General features: G+C 43.9%; 2 protein-coding genes across 11 annotated transcripts in view; one reads left to right on the forward strand and one right to left on the reverse strand.

The window, feature by feature from the left end:
• LOC115206287 (max-binding protein MNT) overlaps positions 1-2693 on the forward strand; it is a 26714-nt gene extending 24021 nt beyond the window's left edge. For 2 of the 3 annotated variants that reach the window (XM_029773065.1, XM_029773064.1), the window contains one exon: positions 58-2693. In XM_029773065.1, coding sequence (XP_029628925.1) covers positions 58-875 — 818 coding nt within the window. In that variant the 3' untranslated portion in view covers positions 876-2693. The remainder of the gene's footprint in view (positions 1-57) is intronic. The other variant, XM_029773066.1, reaches the window with a different exon arrangement.
• A 345-nt stretch (positions 2694-3038) lies between these two features.
• The window catches only part of LOC115206288 (septin-4), a 75694-nt gene continuing 54894 nt past the window's right edge, over positions 3039-23838 (reverse strand). For 5 of the 8 annotated variants that reach the window (XM_029773071.1, XM_029773070.1, XM_029773073.1 and 2 more), the window contains 9 exons: positions 13736-13919; positions 13517-13640; positions 12991-13125; positions 12143-12260; positions 11793-11894; positions 8693-8789; positions 7241-7403; positions 6921-7020; positions 3039-5292 (listed from right to left, as the gene is read on the reverse strand). In XM_029773071.1, coding sequence (XP_029628931.1) covers positions 5224-5292; positions 6921-7020; positions 7241-7403; positions 8693-8789; positions 11793-11894; positions 12143-12260; positions 12991-13125; positions 13517-13640; positions 13736-13919 — 1092 coding nt within the window. In that variant the 3' untranslated portion in view covers positions 3039-5223. Of the gene's footprint in view, positions 5293-6920; positions 7021-7240; positions 7404-8692; positions 8790-11792; positions 11895-12142; positions 12261-12990; positions 13126-13516; positions 13641-13735; positions 13920-14351; positions 14709-18723; positions 18910-23838 lie in introns of those variants that run through there. The other 3 variants (XM_029773068.1, XM_029773067.1, XM_029773069.1) reach the window with 3 other exon arrangements.

A 23838-nucleotide genomic window follows, 5' to 3' on the forward strand; every position in this document is an offset into this window, starting at 1 on the left:
CTTTTACAATCAAGGGTAAAGTTATTAACATGAGTGTTCTTTCTATCTGTGTCACAGAGGGTGAAGACATCATGGATGAGGAGAATGTTCCGGCAGCGCGGACAGCCTTACCCACCATGCCTCAACAAGCCATACAGCCTGAGTTGTGCAAGACTGTGACTCCCATAACCCCCACCACCTCCAACCTCACCCAACACATCTCCAGCCAACACAAGGCCCAAATGTACCCCCAGCTTCACCCCCACCTGCTGTCAGCCCTGCCTGTCTCAGCTACGTTCTCCACCCCAACATCCAGCATCATCACCACCACCCCTATCCAGGCCCTCTTCCCGGCCCACACACACATGGTAAAGGCCCCCAGCCTGCAGCCCACGGTCATCGCCCACAGCTCGGCTTCCCACGCCTCCGTCATCCAGGCCGTCAACCACGTCATCCAGGCCCAGACTTCATCTGGAGGAGCCAAGCACCTCACCCACCTAGCCCCCTCATCCTCAGCCTCTATGCAGCTGGCCCCAGGGCACCACCACCACCACCAGCCCATCGGACACATCACCGTCCACCCTGTTACCCACCTGGGCCAGCACCATTTACCCACCATCTACCCCCAACCCGTGGCTGTCACCCAGCCAGCCATGGTGGGCCAGCACCATTTACCCACCATCTACCCCCAACCCGTGGCTGTCACCCAGCCAGCCATGGTGGGCCACATCACCCATACACTCAATGGTACTGCCCCCAACCAGGGCACAACCACCATCATGGGAAAGCAGATGGGAGTTGGTGCCCAGGTGGTGGCACATCACCCACAGCTGCTGAACCCTGTAACTATGGTGACCATGCCCTCATTCCCCGTTAGCACTTTGAAGCTAGCCTGATTTCTGAACCAGGCCAGAGCCATCCTGAAGCTAGCCTGAGAACCAAGTACATGAACAGGCCACACCCACCCTGAGGTGGCCAGAGTCAGGCTGAAGTCGGAGACAGACCTGGACACCATCTGCCCTAGAGCAGACCAGCCGGACAGGAGCCAGCCCAAGGCAGGCCCAGAGCGAGGCAGGCACCAGGACTACTGTACTGACAAACGTAAAAGTCTTCATACTGAACGCAAGACGCCGTTCTCATATTCACTGATGAATCACAAACTGCATTATTAACTAACCGGAGGCAGTACAGCTGTCTGAGTAACTCAGAACATTCCAAAAAGAAACTATAAAAAACATAATATAAAGATCTTTATAATGGTTGAGGTAGAAGAGACGTTAAGCTGAGTACGATGGCCTAGAGGATCATCTTGATGCTGTGTGATTTTGTACAGGATGCTGTGGAGAGAATCACATATATACATTTTGTCTGGCCCTCTTGTGTTCATACCTGCAGAACAGCAGCTAATAGTGAGAAAAGGGAGTCAACCAATGTTGAAGGCAGTCAGACCTGCATATTTTCACTCAAGATCGGTTTTATATTTCTGCTACATGTATTCCACAGCCAAGAGTATTTAAAAACCACACTACAAATGACTGAGGGTGCCACTATCAAGCACCAAGGTATTCGATTTTTACGGAAGTCTACCACTAATGCCAGGGCATACATCTACAAATCATCTGAGTAAGAGTGCTGATCTAGGATCTGTCCATATAATCTTATGATTTAAAAGGCTAAACTGATTCTAGACAAGCACTCCTACTCTGAGGCGCTTTGTGGATATGGGCCCTGATGTGTCCATTCAGAAGGCAAAGCATCCAATTTCAGATGGGCTGAATCGGGGTCAGGGAGACAGGCAGTGTGTGATTGGTGGGTGTTGTTGGAGTGTCAGCTCTAACAACTAAGCACCATAAAGGAGCACATTGAGAATATGATTGCAGGGACCTCCCCCTCTACCCAGCCACATGGCTGTGGAGTGAAACCTAAAACATGGCCTGGCCTTACCATGTGCTTCCCTACTGCAGCACTGTCATATGGCTGCATGCTCCACAGGCTCCCCCTGCTGGTAAAAACAACCATGTAAAACAGACAATGGTCATTGAGCAGACTATTTTGTAATAACATGTATTCAGTGGATGTGGCCCAAGCAGGAATCCAACCCAAATGTCAGCGTTCCCACCATGCACATATGAATCACGTGATGTAAAACTGTGACTTTTCATGAAAATGACAATACTCAGTGACTACACATTGCCTCATTAGTTTACTAATAGCATAGCAGGCACAAGCACTGCAAATCGTTCCAGGAGTATGTATGTGTAATAGTGAGGAATGTCTTGTTTGATTGTGTTGCAGCAGTGAACTTGTTAAAACAAAGGCCTGTGTCATGGTAGAGCATTTAAGTGAATGAGGCAGTTTGGGGTTAAACGACATGGTCGGGCAGTCATCTACGAAGCACTGACATCTTATCCTCTTTCTCCACCAACCATATCTGGTATCCCTGGTCATTTATCTACATTCTCATGTTTGCCTTCCACTACACTTATGACGACCAGTGTAGCTGAGATTAAACTTAACTTCTAGCACTTTGATCTGCTACTTAACCACAATTAAACTGGTTTACAAATTTACATTAGTCTCTTGGTGTTTTTGCAAGTGGTGTCCCTCTTCACTTAATCTGAATATTTTTGTGTGTTTGTGAAAGGAACAGTGGACATGGTAAGAGTCTTCATATTATGCTCTGATCAAATATATTAAAACAGTTTTTGAATGGATTGTGTGTATAAGATTTCAGTTGCCTGTTTTTGCATGTAGATTGATTTGGGTTCATAGATTTTTATGCTAGCTGTTTTCTGGGTTAAGTACAGTACTGTAGCAGTGGTTCTCAGACTTCTTTCCACATTGTTGTCCCTTTTGGAAAGTTCTATATTGCCTGCACATTTTGGGTTGCATATAGATCTTATTGTCCATTATGTAAAAAGAGGAAAAACATTCATGCTTAAGATTCTTATTCACATTTATAAAAACGTCTTGCTTTGGTCAATTTCATAACATTTTTAGGTTGTGGTAGGCTCAATCAGCAACACTGTCGAAATACAAAGTAAGAGTAGTAGAAAATGTCAGATGCAGATTGTTTTATTACAATTCATTGAATCCTTTCTCTTCCACAATGACTTCATTAAGGCCCGGGTTCAATACGAGCACGCTTCGTCCAAAATGCAAGTTCCCTCGTTAGCAGAGCCCATATTCGCGGTAAATGCTGCATATGTCTGCTTAATTGGTGCATTGTATCCCAGCTAAAGTTATTTATTAGATAAATATTCCCTAAAAGTAGTATGACAAAAATGGGGGGGAAAAAACATTTTCTACCCTTGCAATTTTGGACTGGGTCTCTAGGTGAATCTAAGCTTTGATGGCCAGGAGGAGGATAAACAAGCAAGTAAATAAATATAATCAATGTTGCTTACAAAAAGAAATACATCTGAAATAATATTTTATTCTCATTGAAACCAATTTTTCTGGCATTCATACAAATCTAAAACATATGTATCTTTATATCGCTCATGACTTGTTCCTTGTGAATGACCTCATATTTGCACCTGAGGAAAATAAATACACAACTATTCATCTTAAAAATTGTTTAAAGCCAAAATTCTTGTGGGGAAACGTGGGAGTGGAAAATACCTAAATGATAAGTAATTACATCATTTCTTGCTTTGACTGCACTATAACAAAACCATCCACTCAAACATATCTACTTAATGTACTTCAAAATTTTACGTGCATACTTACTGTCCACAATCAACATCAAGTCTAAGGAGTATATCAACCCATGAATGAAGGCTTGCTATGTCAGACACATCTATAAACATACGAGGCGATCCGGTCATTCTCTAACCCCTGACATCCGGCAGAATAAGGGCCTTATCCTGTCTGCTTGGTCCCCAGGCCAGCGTCTCTTGGCTGGCACATAAGTAGCTCAAGCCTGCTCTTTTCTCCTTTTGGGTGAGTTCAGTAAAACAAATTAAAAATTCTACGGGGAGTTACTGCCTGAACTTGTCCATTCGGGCCGGGATTCAGTCCAATCTCGGGTTTTAAAGGCAATGTTCCCCACGTTCGCGGAGATCCTATCACGTAAATGTGCATGTCAGCTCAATCTGAAATTGCCTTTAAAAGTCAATGTCTATAATCGGATTGAATCCCGGTCCAAGAACACACATTTTGGTTTTCGCTGCGAAAAGTTTGAACACAACCCTGAGCACGTCCCTGGAGAGCTGCAAGTCAACAATATTCCAGCAAACTCTCAATCGATCATTACAGATATCAGAAGAGTAAGTAGTGGGTTTCCTTTTCAGTAAAATACAAGAATGAACAACCCATGTTTGAGCATGCTGGAACTGGAAACGAAGGAAACTAATTAGCCCTATTAACATACATCTGTCCAAAAGCACAACAGTACTTCAGTAACATTTGTCATTCATTCCACAAGGAATTTCTCACTATTCTGTGTAGCAATGCAAATAAAATAATTACAAGTGACAGATGAAATCCTGTAATTGTAGTAAAAAAAAAAAGGTTTACATTTGGTCTGTATGCCCATCTACAGTATTGACCTTTTAAAATGCTCTTGGGGAAAAATTGTGCATGACAAAAAAATACAAATCTGGCAGGCCAACCTCCCTCAAAACATACCTTGTCTAGGTTGGTTAAGACCACACATCTAAACTTGTTACAATATAAACTTTCAAACACCTAGCAGAAGGACAGGACAACACATGCTCTACAGTCTACCCCTTAACCAATGTCAGGGGTTAGAGTTCACTAAGGAGAAACATCAAGGAACATTAGCGACAAACTAGAAGGCAAAAAGTTATCTTTTGACAAGACCACATAAACTATGGGTGGAAGGCAGGTAGGCAGGACCCGGCCGTAACCCTGTAAGGACAAGCAGGTGGTTAGGTCTGTGCTGTGCGGACCGGTGTTGTGCTCTAGCAATGGCACCTGACAGGGGTGCCCGTTGTTACCGTTAGAGTTTCCACAACAGGTGTGGAGACGCAAGGCTTCCATGTTGTTAGAAGAAGAAAGTTCTCACCATGCCACCTCCTGTCTGAATGCCTCATGCCTGGTCTTGGATCAGTCTCTGATAGTGAGGGTTATTGACTAAATGAGGAGTGGTGGCTGTTGGGGTTGGAATAGCCGGAGTAGACAATGCTTGTGGACTAGAGTAAGAGTGGTACCCACCCTAGTAGTGGAAAGAAGGCGCCTATATTTACAGAGGGACAGGGTTTCTAGTAGTAGCCTTGGTTAATAGGCCTCCTTTTGCGTGTGCATCTGTTCCTGGATCTTTGTGAGCATCTCTTGCATTCGCCGCAACTGTAGAGAGAAGAGAGGCCACTGTCAGTCAAACACCCTCAACATGCAGCAATACAAAACAAAACACCAGTATGAAGTGGGGACTGGGGAGATGCTCACAGGCTTTAGAACCTCATACCAACTTATTACTTCCATGTGAGTGTACCAATAACCAAGCCCTACCAATCACAACAAAGCCAGCTATGTGACAACAGATCAATATGATTCCCCATACCAGTCTACTCTCACCAGACTATCAGATTGTTAAGTCATATTGATGGATTCCTATAATGCGAAACACTACTTCTGCATTTGCACAGATCTCACCGTCTCAGAACACTACAAATGCTGAAGTAGTGATTGCCAACATTTCATGACTGCAATGTAGGTGGCCTGGAACGCAACCATTACTTCCACATGACTGCACCAATAACCAAACCGTATCCAATCACAACCAAGCCAAAAGTGCTGACAGACAACCGATCGATACAATTTGCCACCCCAGTCTATTCTGTCTTCAGACCATGTGACCTGATGATGGATGCGTGTGTTCATTCATGTATACAGTCCAGGTGGCCTGGAACACGCCCATTACGTCTACGTCACTGCACCAATGACCAAGCCCTATCCAATGACCATCAAGCCAGTGGAGAACAACTGATTGATCCGATTTGCCACCCCATTCGCTCTGTCTGGAGACCACGTAAACGAGCCTGGTGACTGTGTGTTCAGTCAAGTACACACATTCATTTTGGTAATTACTACATGTAAAGCCTGTTAATTCAATACTGTGATATGCAGTATGAGTGAGAAAGATATGGTGCTTGCAGACACAAATTTGCCCTGTTTAGCATCCCCCCCAATCCCACACATCAAAATAGGATGAAATTATGGCGACAGTTTTGTATTCACAACGTTTTAATAATGGAAAGGGTTACATACCAAAAACTAGGAAAAAACTGAAAAGAATGTATTAGTTTTTAATGGCTTAAGTCATTCAGGGGGGAATCTACCTTGATTTTTGCGTAAATGATGCACTGATATCAATAAAAGATCTGTGCCAAAACTCAAGTTGCGCACATGGGTCACAGGGTATCGTAATCTCAGGTTAGGTCATTTTTGTTGAGGTAGTGTTAACCTTAAAGAACTTCATCAGCTTTTAATCATAAAATAAATAAATAATTAGATGAAATTGACACCATGGTGCTTTCGGACAGGGACAAACTGAAACAGGGAGAAAAGAACCAGGGCTTCTCTCCATCTACAACACTACTCTACCCAGGCAATGCGACCTGGCATATTATATTCTACAGCCAGACCTGGGTTCAAATAGTATTTGAATATAAAACATTATTTGTACCCAGATCTAGTCTTCTCCTACAGTTCATGTGTATCCCAGGGCTGGGTGCTGTTGTAGGGGCCGACTGTCACCCCTAACCCCTTACCCTTCCTCAAACCAGACCACCATCATCCCACCTGACCGGGGTCTTCAGGGGCACCTGCATGTATGGATGGAATGTATATACTGTATGACTGACAGCCTGGAGGACTCAGGAGGCCTCAGGTTCAGACTCTGGGTCTAGGCCCGGGTCAGAGTGGGGTTCTAGAGTTGGGTCTGAGTGCTCATCGTGCTCTGAGTGTCGTGGTACCTCTTCGTCTTTCTCACGGATGAGCTTCTCCGTCTCTGTGTCTGTGGTACTTGGTATCACAGGGATGGGGAAGTCTGTGCCGCTCTCCCTGGTTAGTTTACTACAGGAGTGAAGAAAGACAATATGGTTAACAGTATGTGGGTGTATATATATGTTGTTAGAGTTTGTGACTATATGTTAGTGTGAATTGCACTTGAGCTACATTAGTAACAATACGTGCAGCATTAAGATACCTGATCGAAGCTATAAACAACATATGAGTGACAGTGTATGAGCGTGTGTGTGTGTGTGTGTGTGTGTGTGTGTGTGTGTGTCCGTACTTGCGGTTGCGTTCCTTCACCACCATGCGGGTCATGCTCTGAATGCAGTGAGCCCTGTAGTTCTCATAGTGGGTCTCCCGTGTCACATCCTTCAGGTCCTGCATGTGTGTCCTCACCAACATGTTCCTCAGCTTCACAAAGTCACAGTGCGCCGAGTTCTCCACTGTCAAGAGTAACAGAGAGTGTTAGGTTAGGGCAGTGTTTCACTAAACCTTGCATGCCCACATCCCGGTTCAACCCTAACCCTAGTCTTCAACCACTACCCTAACCATTACCCTAACCCTAGTCTTCAACCACTACCATAACCATTACCCTAACCCTAGTCTACAACCACTACCCTAGTCTACAACCCTAGTCTACAACCACTACCCTAGTCTACAACCACTACCCTAGTCTACAACCACTACCCTAGTCTACAACCACTACCCTAACCACAACCCTAGTCTACAACCACTACCCTAACCACAACCCTAGTCTACAACCACTACCCTAACCACAACCCTAGTCTACAACCACTACCCTAACCACAACCCTAGTCTACAACCACTACCCTAACCACAACCCTAGTCTACAACCACTACCCTAACCACTACCCTAGTCTACAACCACTACCCTAACCACAACCCTAGTCTACAACCACTACCCTAGTCTACAACCACTACCCTAGTCTACAACCACTACCCTAACCACAACCCTAGTCTACAACCACTACCCTAACCACAACCCTAGTCTACAACCACTACCCTAACCACAACCCTAGTCTACAACCACTACCCTAACCACAACCCTAGTCTACAACCACTACCCTAACCACAACCCTAGTCTACAACCACTACCCTAACCACAACCCTAGTCTACAACCACTACCCTAACCACAACCCTAGTCTACAACCACTACCCTAACCACAACCCTAGTCTACAACCACTACCCTAACCACTACCCTAGTCTACAACCACTACCCTAACCACAACCCTAGTCTACAACCACTACCCTAACCACAACCCTAGTCTACAACCACTACCCTAACCACAACCCTAGTCTACAACCACTACCCTAACCACAACCCTAGTCTACAACCACTACCCTAACCACAACCCTAGTCTACAACCACTACCCTAACCACAACCCTAGTCTACAACCACTACCCTAACCACAACCCTAGTCTACAACCACTACCCTAACCACAACCCTAGTCTACAACCACTACCCTAACCACAACCCTAGTCTACAACCACTACCCTAACCACAACCCTAGTCTACAACCACTACCCTAACCACAACCCTAGTCTACAACCACTACCCTAACCACAACCCTAGTCTACAACCACTACCCTAACCACAACCCTAGTCTACAACCACTACCCTAACCACAACCCTAACCCTAGCTTCATGTCCACATCCCAGTTCAACCCTAACATAAGACCCCGACACACAATAACTAACAGGGTTACCTTCCACGATGCCCCAGGGATAAAGACGACCCCGGACCCTCTTGCCTTTGGCCTCCACCACCGTGTTGCTGCCGATCACCGCAAACGGTATACTGTCCTGGAGGAGGGAGACAGAGCAAGAGAGGTGAATATGAATAAAGTACCAAGCGGGAGGAATATATATCTGTGGTTATGATGAGGTAATGCAGTCAGTGGAAAACGCTGCATTGCAGATCTACCCATTTCTTCCCCCCCCCCTACTTGGAATGAACAGAGCACACTGTCAGGGCACATGAGGTCACAGACACAGCTCTATGAGGGGGAGAGACTGAGACACCATTTATCTACCAAAATGACATTCTGGCCTGTCCTGGCTACACAGCTACAGCCTGCCCTCTAATGCATGGGTGCACAGAGCTAACAGAATTCACAAACAGATGACTTTAAGGCTGTGTGCTCAATAATAACATGGTTACAGACATCATCTGTAATCTGGGTTTCCTAACCCAGCATTCCTGTATTGCAGACAGGTTGTTTATGATGACTAGTGTCCTTTAGGTTGCCATACTTCCTCAACTAGTGATATGATGTTGCCATACTTCCTCAACTAGTGATATGAGGTTGCCATACTTCCTCAACTAGTGATATGAGGTTGCCATACTTCCTCAACTAGTGATATGATGTTGCCATACTTCCTCAACTAGTGATATGAGGTTGCCATACTTCCTCAACTAGTGATATGAGGTTGCCATACTTCCTCAACTAGTGATATGAGGTTGCCATACTTCCTCAACTAGTGATATGATGTTGCCATACTTCCTCAACTAGTGATATGATGTTGCCATACTTCCTCAACTAGTGATATGAGGTTGCCATACTTCCTCAACTAGTGATATGATGTTGCCATACTTCCTCAACTAGTGATATGAGGTTGCCATACTTCCTCAACTAGTGATATGATGTTGCCATACTTCCTCAACTAGTGATATGATGTTGCCATACTTCCTCAACTAGTGATATGATGTTGCCATACTTCCTCAACTAGTGATATGATGTTGCCATACTTCCTCAACTAGTGATATGATGTTGCCATACTTCCTCAACTAGTGATATGATGTTGCCATACTTCCTCAACTAGTGATATGAGGTTGCCATACTTCCTCAACTAGTGATATGAGGTTGCCATACTTCCTCAACTAGTGATATGATGTTGCCATACTTCCTCAACTAGTGATATGAGGTTGCCATACTTCCTCAACTAGTGATATGATGTTGCCATACTTCCTCAACTAGTGATATGATGTTGCCATACTTCCTCAACTAGTGATATGATGTTGCCATACTTCCTCAACTAGTGATATGATGTTGCCATACTTCCTCAACTAGTGATATGATGTTGCCATACTTCCTCAACTAGTGATATGATGTTGCCATACTTCCTCAACTAGTGATATGATGTTGCCATACTTCCTCAACTAGTGATATGATGTTGCCATACTTCCTCAACTAGTGATATGATGTTGCCATACTTCCTCAACTAGTGATATGATGTTGCCATACTTCCTCAACTAGTGATATGATGTTGCCATACTTCCTCAACTAGTGATATGAGGTTGCCATACTTCCTCAACTAGTGATATGAGGTTGCCATACTTCCTCAACTAGTGATATGAGGTTGCCATACTTCCTCAACTAGTGATATGATGTTGCCATACTTCCTCAACTAGTGATATGAGGTTGCCATACTTCCTCAACTAGTGATATGAGGTTGCCATACTTCCTCAACTAGTGATATGATGTTGCCATACTTCCTCAACTAGTGATATGATGTTGCCATACTTCCTCAACTAGTGATATGATGTTGCCATACTTCCTCAACTAGTGATATGATGTTGCCATACTTCCTCAACTAGTGATATGATGTTGCCATACTTCCTCAACTAGTGATATGAGGTTGCCATACTTCCTCAACTAGTGATATGATGTTGCCATACTTCCTCAACTAGTGATATGGTGTTGCCATACTTCCTCAACTAGTGATATGATGTTGCCATACTTCCTCAACTAGTGATATGAGGTTGCCATACTTCCTCAACTAGTGATATGATGTTGCCATACTTCCTCAACTAGTGATATGATGTTGCCATACTTCCTCAACTAGTGATATGAGGTTGCCATACTTCCTCAACTAGTGATATGATGTTGCCATACTTCCTCAACTAGTGATATGAGGTTGCCATACTTCCTCAACTAGTGATATGATGTTGCCATACTTCCTCAACTAGTGATATGAGGTTGCCATACTTCCTCAACTAGTGATATGAGGTTGCCATACTTCCTCAACTAGTGATATGATGTTGCCATACTTCCTCAACTAGTGATATGATGTTGCCATACTTCCTCAACTAGTGATATGAGGTTGCCATACTTCCTCAACTAGTGATATGATGTTGCCATACTTCCTCAACTAGTGATATGAGGTTGCCATACTTCCTCAACTAGTGATATGATGTTGCCATACTTCCTCAACTAGTGATATGATGTTGCCATACTTCCTCAACTAGTGATATGATGTTGCCATACTTCCTCAACTAGTGATATGAGGTTGCCATACTTCCTCAACTAGTGATATGAGGTTGCCATACTTCCTCAACTAGTGATATGATGTTGCCATACTTCCTCAACTAGTGATATGATGTTGCCATACTTCCTCAACTAGTGATATGATGTTGCCATACTTCCTCAACTAGTGATATGATGTTGCCATACTTCCTCAACTAGTGATATGATGTTGCCATACTTCCTCAACTAGTGATATGATGTTGCCATACTTCCTCAACTAGTGATATGAGGTTGCCATACTTCCTCAACTAGTGATATGATGTTGCCATACTTCCTCAACTAGTGATATGATGTTGCCATACTTCCTCAACTAGTGATATGAGGTTGCCATACTTCCTCAACTAGTGATATGATGTTGCCATACTTCCTCAACTAGTGATATGATGTTGCCATACTTCCTCAACTAGTGATATGAGGTTGCCATACTTCTTCAACTAGTGATATGAGGTTGCCATACTTCCTCAACTAGTGATATGATGTTTGGATAAATGTGGTTCACCTTGAGTTCCTGATCCTGCTGTTTGAAGTCCTCATCCTCATCAGAGTCACAGTCTGGGAACTGGTAGATCTTAATCCCATACTGCTGGATCTCCTCTCGGATCTACAGGAAGATGGAGGGAGGGAGGGACGGACAGAGAGAAGAGGAGGAGAACATTCAACTACGTTTCAAATCCTGTGATTGAGGATGGACAAAAGAACAAAAAGCAAAAACAAATCCATCAAAACAGTCACCTGGAAATAAAAATATATGTTTCAGAAATTTGCTGAAACCAATGTCCCCTGTCCATTTGTTATTTGTACGGAGCCATGGTATGCAGACACAGATAGAAAAGCCAGTTAGTGGCTTGCCTTGAATTTCTTTTTCTTGACCTCGGTGGGTGTGAGTGTATCTGCCTTGGCCAGGATGGGCACAATGTTGACCTTCTCATGAAGGGCCTTCATAAACTCCACATCCAGAGGCCTCAGACTGAGACAGATACAAGACAACAAGATATGACATACATTTTTAGTAATTTAGCAGACTAAATGACCAGAGCAACTTACAATTAGGGACAAACAAGTCATCACTGAGAAAACAACCAAAACACACTGTACATGTGGAAACATGGGCATAGACAACACTGACAAAATGTGGATATGGTTAAGAGATAATTACGGTAATCCAAATGAAGGTAATCCTCATAAACCATATTTTCAAGGATTGTAGTAGTATCTAATATTGGTCAGCAGAGGGAGTTTCCTTATTACAGGTTTGCAGCAGTGCTTAAGCGCTAATGACTGTGCTCAAGATTTTTCCTTTCAGTGAACACAGCGGAGTAAAACAGACAGTATGCTCAGACAAAAGTACTGCATCAGCATTTACACCGACGATTGGAGAGAAAGTTTAGTACTGCAGCATCTGCCCCTCAAATTGGATAGAACGTTTAGCACTGCACCAGATGCAGATTTCCCTGGAGGCAGCAGAGCAGAGTGGTTCTAGAATCCACGGAAACCCAATGCATTTAGAATGCATGGAACATGGTGCAAACCAACATGGTGCATAGTGGAAACCCTCTCGGTGGTACTCAAGGAAGGAAGGTAGAAGGGGAAAGGAAACAATTCTAAGAGTATTGAGACACAGCCAATATGTCTAGCTCAATAGAAGGACTCCATTTAAAGAGTATTGAGACAGAGACAACATGTCGTAGCTGACGCACCCGTGTCCGAAGGGAGAGATGAAGTAGAGGCAGCAGTGGACTCTGTTATCTTGGATGTTCTTCCTGTTCAGTCCACTCTCATCCCTGAAGTACTGCTCAAACTGCTGGTCGATGTAGTCCGCCACTGACTTCCAGCTAGGGCGGTGGGGGAGACAGAGACACACCAGCACTGAGGCAATACTGCAGATACAGCCACCCTACAACTAACCATACCAACCCTAACCCACTGACTTCCAGCTAAGGCAGAGACATCAGCACTGAGGCAATGCAGACAGTCATTCCCCTAACGTATACTGAGCTATACTGCAACTGTACCTCAAACTGCTTCATGCAACAATACAAAGCCTAATTGCAATAAATGTTTGACGACTGTATTGAAGACTGCCGCGTATATCCAAAGGTTAAGCTCAACTCAATACCTCGAACTTACTCAGCTCTGCCTTAGGATCATAATAGGAGTTGAGATGTTTCATGTTTTCCTGACACCAAAGAAGAGTCCTATGAAGGAAGGATGTTTGACATATACCATTCAGTGTTATTGACAGCGTCTCCAAAGCCAGGTGTGTCTACAATGGTGAGCTTCAGCTTGACGCCCTTCTCCTCAATGTCCACTGTGTGTTTAGTGATCTCCACTGTCTGAGTGATCCGCTCTGGGGTTAAAACACACAAGTCCTCAGCAGCTGGTCATTTATATCATTCATTCATTTATTCAGAAGAAGATGAGACACCAAAAGGGCTACCTTACCCTCAGCGTTGAGTAGCTTCCTGTCCTTGTAGAGGTCTGTGAGGAAGAGGCTGTTGACCAGGGTGGACTTGCCCAGACCAGACTCCCCCGCTACCATCAGGGTGAAGTCAAAGCCCTTCTTGACAGACTTACGGTGCACCTGGTTTGGCAGCGTTGCAAAGCCCACATAGTCCTTGTCTTGGTCCTGTGAAAGCAAGAGAAACACAGACGTCTATTTAAACACATCGCTCAATTCTGGTGGCGGCACATTTGCGAGTTACAGTAATCATTCTAAATAAAAAGGTAACACCTACCACACAAATACATGTCTTCAAACCAAAGCCATTTCAACAGATGTAGGGTATTGAATGAAGCCATTGTCAACACACCAGAACACACTACCATCTTTGACCAACATCAGTTTCAAAGCGAAAGCCACAAACTGAGTAATCTGCCAGACACACAACCCAAGTTTCCAAGTAAACATCACTGGAAATGGCCTGAACCTGCTGCTAGTGCTCCTCTGCGGCTAAAGCACAGCCTCTTTGGACTGGACAGGTGATAACCCAACCCACATTTCCCATAGTGTTGCCTCTGGTCTCTACACCCGAAACGGTCCCCCTGGCCTGAAGTTTACCTCTGGAAAGTCGTAGGGGTCAAAGCGTCCCCAGGGGCTCTTGGGCCTGGTGGGACTGAGGGGAGACTGCATGTCATAGTGATCCACCATCCCACATCCACCCAACTGCAGCCTCCCTACGCCCTGGTTGTCTGACTGGGCCCTGCCACCCGCCGTGGGGGGACGCAAAAAGGTGGGCGTCCCGGGGGTGTCGCCACCCTCCGCCTCCCTGTCCACCGGGTGGGAGTGCTCATGGTCCGGGCTGTGCTCATAGCCACCCAGAGGCGGGTGAGGGTGGTCCCCGCTGTGGTAGGGGTCTTGTTGCATGATGTTCTCCAACTCAGAGTCTTCAGAATCGTCCTTGGAATGGCTTGAGTGCTAAGGGGGAGGGGGCCAGGGAGCGGTGCGGGTGGGTGGGAGAGGTGATGCAGAGAAGAATGGACGGTGGGGAGTAAAGGTTGGAGCAGGAGGGAGGGTTAATATAGATCGGAAGGAAAACAAGGCGAAGGTAACAGGGACAACATAAGGATCAACAGGAAAAAAGAAGAAAATGCAGAGTGGTTATAGACACTGAATGTTTTGATGGAGAGAAACCTAAGAAATCATTAAGTGCAAGGTAGGCTTAGTTCTCTAGGGTTTAGAGAAGGTTTACACTAAGAGACAGCGAGGAAAGAAGATAGACTGACTGAGTCACTAGAGAGACCACCAGAGAAGCTACAAGGTTAACAACGTAAGAGGGGAGGGTAAATATTTGTGCTGATGGGAGGAATGCCGAGGAAGAAGAGATCCCTGATGACCATCAAACTGATAACAAGCACACCCTCCGATTCTGACGCGAGAGAACACTCACTCTGTCCAATACAATACAGAGCGCCAAAAATAGAACCTATAGTGTCCTCTGCTAGAGTAGATAACTCATCATTTGAGTATTAGTATTTTATTAGATCCCCATTAGCTGTTGCTGAAGCAGCAGCAGCAGCTACTTCTTCTGGGGTCCAAACAAAACATGACATAATATAGAACATTAATAGACAAGAACAGCTCAAGGACAGAACGACATTGACCTTCCTGAACTTGTAGGAAATGGGAGGATACATCTAGTTTAAAGTGTAGTGCCGTGGCAGCTGGCTGTAAAGATTCTCCCTGCTCAGCAGCTTCGGCCTTGGTATGGTAGACTCTTGATTCTGGGTGGCACCCTATTCTCTATGTGCCCTGGTCAAAAGTAGTGCACTACATAGGGAATAGGCTGCAATTTGGGACATCACAATTTAATAGAAGGTACAGTACTGTAGCCACGTGGATGATAAAGAGTGTAGGCAACCGTTTAACAGGTTACACAACAAAATATGATTTGATTGAGTAGAGCTAAAGGAAATTAACCTCTAAATGACTAATGAACCCTCTTAATTACTAGATGACTGCTCAAATGAATTGCTGTGGTATATGGTGTCATACAGCTTCAAACGCAAACAGTCATGAACACGCACCTTCTTATGACATCAACAAGGACTCAAACATGACATCATCTATTCATATGGGTGTGTCACTCAACACATACCGGTAGACAGGAAACCTGATAAAAACCTATTGGTGTGAAACATGTCACCTCAAATGTCATTTACACAATGACTGATCAATTTGTGGTGATCAGTAACAGCACTCATTTTCAAATCTACCTAAACCTGTCAATCATAACTACATGTTATTTTATTCCCATCTCTGCCTTTTCCCAAACCACAAGAGTAAACCATCTACCTTACCTGATGACAATACCTACAATTCATGACACCAACAAAGGCAGAGCCTCTGTGTGTAGTTGAAACTGTAAAGGGATATCCCTTCCTGGAGTTCTCAGACTAGAGACTAGTGTTCCATCCCAAATGGCACCCTATTCCCTATGGGCCCTGGTCAAAAGCAGTACACTGTATAAAGAATAGGATGCCATTTGAGATGCAGATTGGTGCTCATGTCCTTAGGGCTGAAGCTCAAGTTACCTCAGCCATGCATGCCCTTTCTGACCCAGTTTGTGTAAAGAATCCCCAGCCTGCGCCACTATGAATATTACAGTGTATTGAGAAGGCTAAGAGGCTATTTTACATTTACAGTGCAGTCTGGAAGTATTCAGACCCCTTGACTTTTGCACATTTTGTTACGTTACAGCCTTATTCTAAAATAGATTTTTTCAGTCTACACAGAATACCCCACAACGACAAACCAAAAACTGTTTTTTAGAAATTTAAAATAAAAAATTCAATATGACATTTACATAAGTATTCAGACCCTTTACTCAGTACTTTGTTGAAGCACCTTCGGCAGTGATTACAGCCTCAAGTCTCCTTGGGTATGATGCTACAAGCTTGGCACACCTGGATTTGGGGAGTTTCTCCCATTCTTCTCTGCAGATCCTCTCAAGCTCAGTAGGGTTGGATGGAGCCGCACAGCTATTTTCAGGTCTCTCCGGAGATGTTCAAATCAGGTTCATGTCTGGGATCTGGCTGGGCCACTCAAGGACATTGAGACTTGTCCCGAAGCCACTCCTGCGTTGTATTGGCTGTGTGTTTAGGGTCGTTGTCCTGTTGGAAGGTGAAACTTCGCCCCAGTCTGAGGTCCTGAGAGCTCTGAAGCAGGTTTTCATCAAGGATCTCTCTGTACTTTCTCTGTTCATCTGTCCCTTGATCCTGACTAGTCTCCCAGTCCCTGCTGCTGAAAAACATCCCCACAGCATGATGCTGCCACCTCCATTCTTCACCGTAGGGATGGTGCCAGGTTTCCTCCAGACGTGACGTTTGGCATTCAAGCCAAAGAGTTCAATCTTGGTTTCATCAGACCAGAGAATCTTGTTTCTCATGGTCAGAGTCGTTTAGGTGCCTTTTGGCAAACTCCAAGCTGGCTGTCATGTGCCTTTTAGTGAGGAGTGGCTTCGGTCTGGCCAACCTACCATGAAGGCCTGATTGGTGGAGTGCTGCAGAGATGGTTGTTTTTCTGGAAGTTTCTCCCATCTCCACAAGGGAACTCTTGAGCTCTGTCAGAGTGACCATTGGTTTCTTGGTCACCTCCGTGACTAAGGCCCTTCTCCCTCGATTGCTCAGTATGGCCAGATGGCCATCTGTAGGAAGAGTCTTGGTGGTTCCAAACATCTTCCATTTAAGAATTATTGAGTCCACTGTGTACTTGGGAGCTACAATACTGCAGATATGTTTTGGTACCCTTCCCCAGATCTGTGCCTCGACACAATCCTGTCTCGGAGCTCTATGGACAATTCCTTTGACCTCATGGCTTGGTTTTTACTCTGACATGCACTGTCAACGATGGGACCTTATTTAGATAGATGTGTGCCTTTCCAAATCATGTCCAAATCAATTTAACTTACCACAGGGGGACTCCAATCAAAATGTAGAAACATCTCAAGGATGATCAATGGAAACAGGATGCACCTGAGCTCAATTTTGAGTCTCATAGCAAAGCGTCTGAATACTTATGTAAATAAGGCATCTGTTTTTCATTTTTAATACATTTGCAAAAATGTCTAACATGTTTTCGTTTTGTCATTATGGGGTATTGTGTGTAGATTGATGAGGGGGAAAAAAATTACTTAATACATTTTAGAATAAGGCTGTAACGTAGCAAAATGTGAAAAAAGGGAAGGGGTCTGAATACTTTCCGACTGTACATTTTAGTAATTTAGCAGACGCTCTTATCCAGAGTGACTTTGATTGCTATGGTTCCCCTAGAGCTGAGTAAATTGGAGTTATCGGCCCATATCTCTGCTCAATAGTGATGTTAAGTTTTGAGAGCTAATCTAGAGCGGACACAGTCATGATGATACATTGGTGTTCTTCCAAGTTTAAGCTCCTGTGAACAGACACACAGCCTATTGGGCCTCCTTTCTTTGGATCAATAGTAAACAACTTTTTTGCACAAATAACTGGTTCAAACAAGAACTAGTAAACTATAAAGGGAGTCTAAAGCATGTGGACAATTAAAATTAAAATGTTCAAGTATATTGTTGCCAGTCCTGTATGTATGAATCTTAGATTGTCCTTCCACATGGTTCTCAGGATAATAGGAGATTATCCCTGCATGCCGACAGAGGGATGATTGTGGTACATATGGAGCGCAGCAGTATGAAACCTCCTGCCACAACATCCCTGTGTTGTGTGTGACAACAGGGGATTGGGTTTAAGGGGGGGTTCACTGAGAGACCAATAGAAATATGGAAAATACTCAAAACTATTTGAGGTGCACTTGATTTAGCTTGGAATTTGGAACATTTTGGACTATTCCATTTGTTCCATTCACTGGTGTCAGTCCAACTAAATCAAGCACAGCAGCTCAAATATCTGGAAAGTATTTGACATATTCTTTGACCCAGACCTTGTCTGGTCACTGGTACCTGTTCGGGCTCATGGTGGTGGTCCCTGGTGTGGCCAGGGGATGGCGGGGCGGAGTCCAGGTCATCCGATGATGAGTGAGCCTCATGGTCACTGTCCTCCATTGCTACTGGGGCTACAGTGCACTCTGCAATCTCCAACCAGGAAGGAACATGCATTTGGAGTGGAAAGGGGCGAGGCAAGGAGCAGGGCCAACAGGGAAGTAAGAATTGGAAGGACCAATCAGAACAAGCAATGGGGAATGGTGATGGAGTGGAAGGGTAGGTTGGCATGACAACAGGATAGCGTTGCGTGATGGCATTTTGTGTAGAACGGACCAGTACAAAAGGGTTGAAAGAAAAACAAAACAAATCATGAAATGATTAAATAACTCAAATTAAAATAACAATGAGTGAGTAGTCTGGATCCAGCCATAGGAAATTACATGGCTGTTGGATGCCAGAGTAAGCAACATGGCTGTCCACTGGAGTAGCCCACCGGGTGATTGAGTTGTATTCAGAGTAGTGCGTGGAAAGAATTGTTTCAGCAATGTCCAGAAATAATGTTGGTGTGTGCAGGGATCTATTCCGTCTGGCCATTCCACTCACAGCCTAATGTTTATTTGTCCAGCTGCACTTAGTTTAACTGATTCTGATATCTTCCCACTCAGAGGGGAGTCTAACAATGCACTGTTACTGAAGCAGATGAAATGAACTGATCTGGCTGCCGTTGCATCGTGTAGAGTTGAAATGTCGTCACGGAAAATAAAAACAAAAGGACACACCTACTAACACCCAGAGTTTAGAGCAAGGCCTTGCAAGGTTCTTCTACAAGTTTCTATCAGTGTTCTCCCAAAAAGGAATTCCAAGTCATCCCAACAAGGTTTTTGATGTCATCCTCACAGTTTTAATTAAACAGGGATTGGGATTAGGAGATAAGGGGCAGAGAGGACAGAGAGGAGAGGAAATTAATTGTTTCTCAGATTAGTGGACCACTGACCTGTTTTCCTCCGGTCTGCTTTGCTCTGACCAAACCACACGATGGATCAATGTCCAATCTACTGCCTAACATGGACGGCCCACCGTGTGATCCAAATAGCAGCGTCCCTGGTCAACAATAACCAACACTGTCAACTCTGAAACTTCTCTGCTCCACCATTTAAAAACTTGAAGAACAAGTCTGCCCCTCACTTGAACTGCAGAGAATCCACCACTTGGAAGCAAGTAGATTGATAATATCTAAAGAAAATGCAGTCTTTGTAATCAATCATTAAACAACAATCCAAACTTGTACGCCAACTAGACTCGATTTAAAAAAAGACCTCACCAGACTGAAAAAAAATTAAAATCCTCTTCAGGACAATAACTCACCAATTCTCCTGCAGTACCTCACCTGTGGTACCCTGTATGAGATGTAACAGCCTGGCTCTCTTGCCTGCTCTCAAGCAGCTCTTCATGCCCTCACCGGGAGCCAGTCTGGAGAGTGGCAAGCATCCCCTGCCTATATATCCTTTTGAACCAGGACACTGTCCTTCAGCCCCATCGAGCTGCCTGGCTGCCCCACCGCCCCGGGGCTCCTAGTCCGATCCGCCACAAACATGAAATCCATCCACGGCCCACGCACCAATCACGGTTCACAAGGTCGGGCTGTCCAACACATACCATGCCAATAACACCAACTCACTTGAACTTTTAAGGCCACTCATCTTTGTACTACATAGATTTTCCACTAAGATCCCACTTTGGCTGTCAGGCATTGGAGTGTGTGATTATCTTAAGTATTAAAGTCTTAGGAGACCGCAGCCACAGCTGAAACGGATTTAAGGGATGACGATCAAGGAATTTCACTGTAGATGTATGGAACTCTCCTTACTTTATCAGCCTGCATGGCTGCCTGCCTGCCTGCCTTGCTGCCTAAAAACACTGATGTCTCATGAGGTCTTCATTCAACAGTTTGACATAAATTTAGAAGAAAAGAGACAGCATCTCAAGGGAGAGAGAAAACAAGAGTGAGAGGAGAGAGATAACTAGAGAGATAAAGAGAGAGCAAGAGGAGGAATCTCAGATGATACTGAATATAAATGGAGCCTTAACACAGACAGCAGAACAATAGTGGAAGTGACGATCAGGCAGCAGAGTTGGACTGATGACATCACCCAGTCAGCCTGGGCAGCACGTCCATCAGAGCTACTTGGAATGCCTGGCACTGAGCACTCTGCCTGCCTGCCGCCCCCCCCCCCCCCCTTCTTGCATTGCTGCAGGATGAGGATGGAGGGCAAACATGATATTTTATTTTCTTTCCATCTCCTCTATGTGAATGTACAGCTCCATCTAGAGAGGTTGGGAAGCATCAGTCACACATGCATGCTTTCCCTCTGAGCCTTCATCTCCCTTCTCCCGATTCTCTACACTGTGGGTACTTGTTCACTTGCCTTCATGGGAGACACACATACACTAATGACTTTAGAGTTATGCATTGAACTGCTGCAACCCCCCAAAGCCAAATATAATACTAGGCCTATTAGTCAACTGTGTTTAGAATAAATCCATCCATTAGTCTCATGTACAGTGCTTAGTAGGGAAAATACGTTGGACATTTCTCATGTGACTTTCCCAGACCTGCCAACCCTGTCCAACTTTTTAGAGTACCAGACGCTCGTGGCAAATTGGAGATTCATGTTCTTAGACAAACATTATGGATCACACCTGGTTCAGTCCTCTGAAAAACAGAAATAAAAGATTCATACTGATAAGAATATATCAAATAAATGTATGTTTTGTGGAATTAGCAGATTGTCTGTATGTTTATGCCATTACATGTACAGTGTAGAATTGAGATAATTATCTGTAACGTTTTTGTTAGCACATGCCCCCAAGTTTAGTCTCTGAAGTAGTGGAACGCTTGTCACCTCTCAAACAGGGCCAATCACTAGGGCCAGCTCACAAGTATTGGCGTTTTAGACACGGTTCCTAATCAACACTAAAAGCAAAATAATTTTGAAAACATAAAAATAAAACAAATGACTGCATCGACACTGACCGCAAACTGGCTACACAAAGCTTAAGCAGGCTACCGCGAAGTGAATCTGAACGCTGTAAACGTGCCTATTGTATTTCTTTGCGGCGCATACATGATTTGAGATTTTCTAAATTGATAAAATCTCAAATCTGGTGCAGAGGCATTTTAGAAGCATTGCCTCTATATCTAATACCAGCCACTCATTCATTCTTCATCACGCAGTCTTCTAAACTCCCGCCTCCATGTAATGCCAAGATGTTTATATTTACTTGTGATTATACTTTTGTAATGCTTTAATGACGTGGATCATAATTACAGTCTATCAGGTTGCGTGATCCTCGTAATGTTACCAGTGGCGGTTCTAGACCATTTCAACTGGGGGGGCCAAGCTGGGGCCAGTTGTACTGTTAGAGGGGCCAGTTACATTAGACGTTATTGTTGTCATAATGTTTTCTTCACTGCATTGCAGGCAAAAGACCATGTTCATAATCATTAGTGTTCCGCGTTGCCACTGTCTAATAACAGATGTAAAAAAAGAACAACAGCAAAAATTAGTTATGTAAAAATTATTTCATAGTCCACATTTAGGGGGGCCACAAGGGGGTCCAAAATTGTTGTCACAGGGGCACTGCCCCCCCCCAGAACCGCCCCTGAATGTTACGTGGAAAATACAACGCAGAATTAAATGTATATTACATTCGCATTTCATTTCTTTCACTAGCAAATGCGAGTGAACTGCTGGCACTTTGAAACCCACTGAATGTCCATCTTATGTTCACTAACGTTAGCTTGAAACAATTGTGTGTTGTGGAAAGGTAAACACTAGAGTTGAAAAGGGATTTGTCCATGTGTTTACATACAGCTGACAGTCGGCAAACTCAGCATCACAACAAACAAGAGCAGGGGCAGACACGGGGTAGCTACGTCCAATAATGTATTAATCTCCATGTCCTTTGACACAAACTCTGTACATGTCTGAGTGTTGCAGCTCGAGAATAGCGATGTTAGATTTACTCAGTGAATTTATTTGTTATTAAAATGTAAACCATTTTTTTTATTTTAAAATAAATCAAATCAGGCCCTATTCATTTCTGCGTACTTTTAAAAACTTTTTTTCTACCACCATATTTGACAGAAAGGTCCCACATCTAGCCATCACTGGTTGTAATTCCGAAGGTGTCCACAAGATGGCAGCAGTGTATGTGCAAAGTTTCAGACGGATAACTATGTATGAGAAAATTACATGACATTTAGTGTGAAGTCACCCAGGTACATTTGGGCAAATCGTGAAGGACACATTTACATGAACTTTTTATGCAAGAATATAGTCAAATCTGTATACTTTAGCTTTAGATTTAGCTTTTCCAGTATTAATAGCCATACTATAAGTTCAATATTTGCAAAACACCCAGTTTTCATAACTCTCCATATTCTTATTTTTGTCCATAAGGAAAAGGCTTGCTGTCGCACAAGGTTAGCAGCTACATTTTGCGACAGATACGGGTTTCCGGATACCCCAGTGAAGCCCAGCTCATTGGCTATCTAGCTAGCTTTGTGTGACCCTGATTGGTGCTTATTTGACAAAGTTAGTCGATCAAGTGAAGACCACCCGTGTCGTCGAAGGCCATGAAGGCATCGCTTTCTGACCAAATTTGGTGTCAGATAGGATATACTACACCCCTAATGATATAGTGAAGTCTGGTTATGTTCTAGGATCTCTGAGGAATAAATATGAACGTGATTTGACTGGTTGAAACAACGTTTAGGGTTAGATTTTCACAGATTCCTTTCTTTGCAAATTGAACGAGTGGAAATACAAAAATCGATCAAGCATGCTATATGGACCTTTTTAGGATATGAAAAAGGATTTTATTTAACAAAACGACACTTCATGTTATTTCTGGGACCCTTGGGATGATAAATCAGAGCAAGATTTCAGAATGTAAGTACACATTTCACCTTCAGAGGGGAATTTATCAAACCTATCGCAGTGAAAAAAGTGTTTTGTTGTTAGGAGCTCTCAAACAATAGCATGGCATTTTTTTTCGCAGTAATAGCTACTGTAAATTGGACAGTGCAGTTATATTAACGAGAATTTAAGCTTTCAGCCGATATAAGAC

Source organism: Salmo trutta, chromosome 13 (genome assembly GCF_901001165.1).
Source record: "Salmo trutta chromosome 13, fSalTru1.1, whole genome shotgun sequence".
Lineage (NCBI taxonomy): Eukaryota > Metazoa > Chordata > Actinopteri > Salmoniformes > Salmonidae > Salmo > Salmo trutta.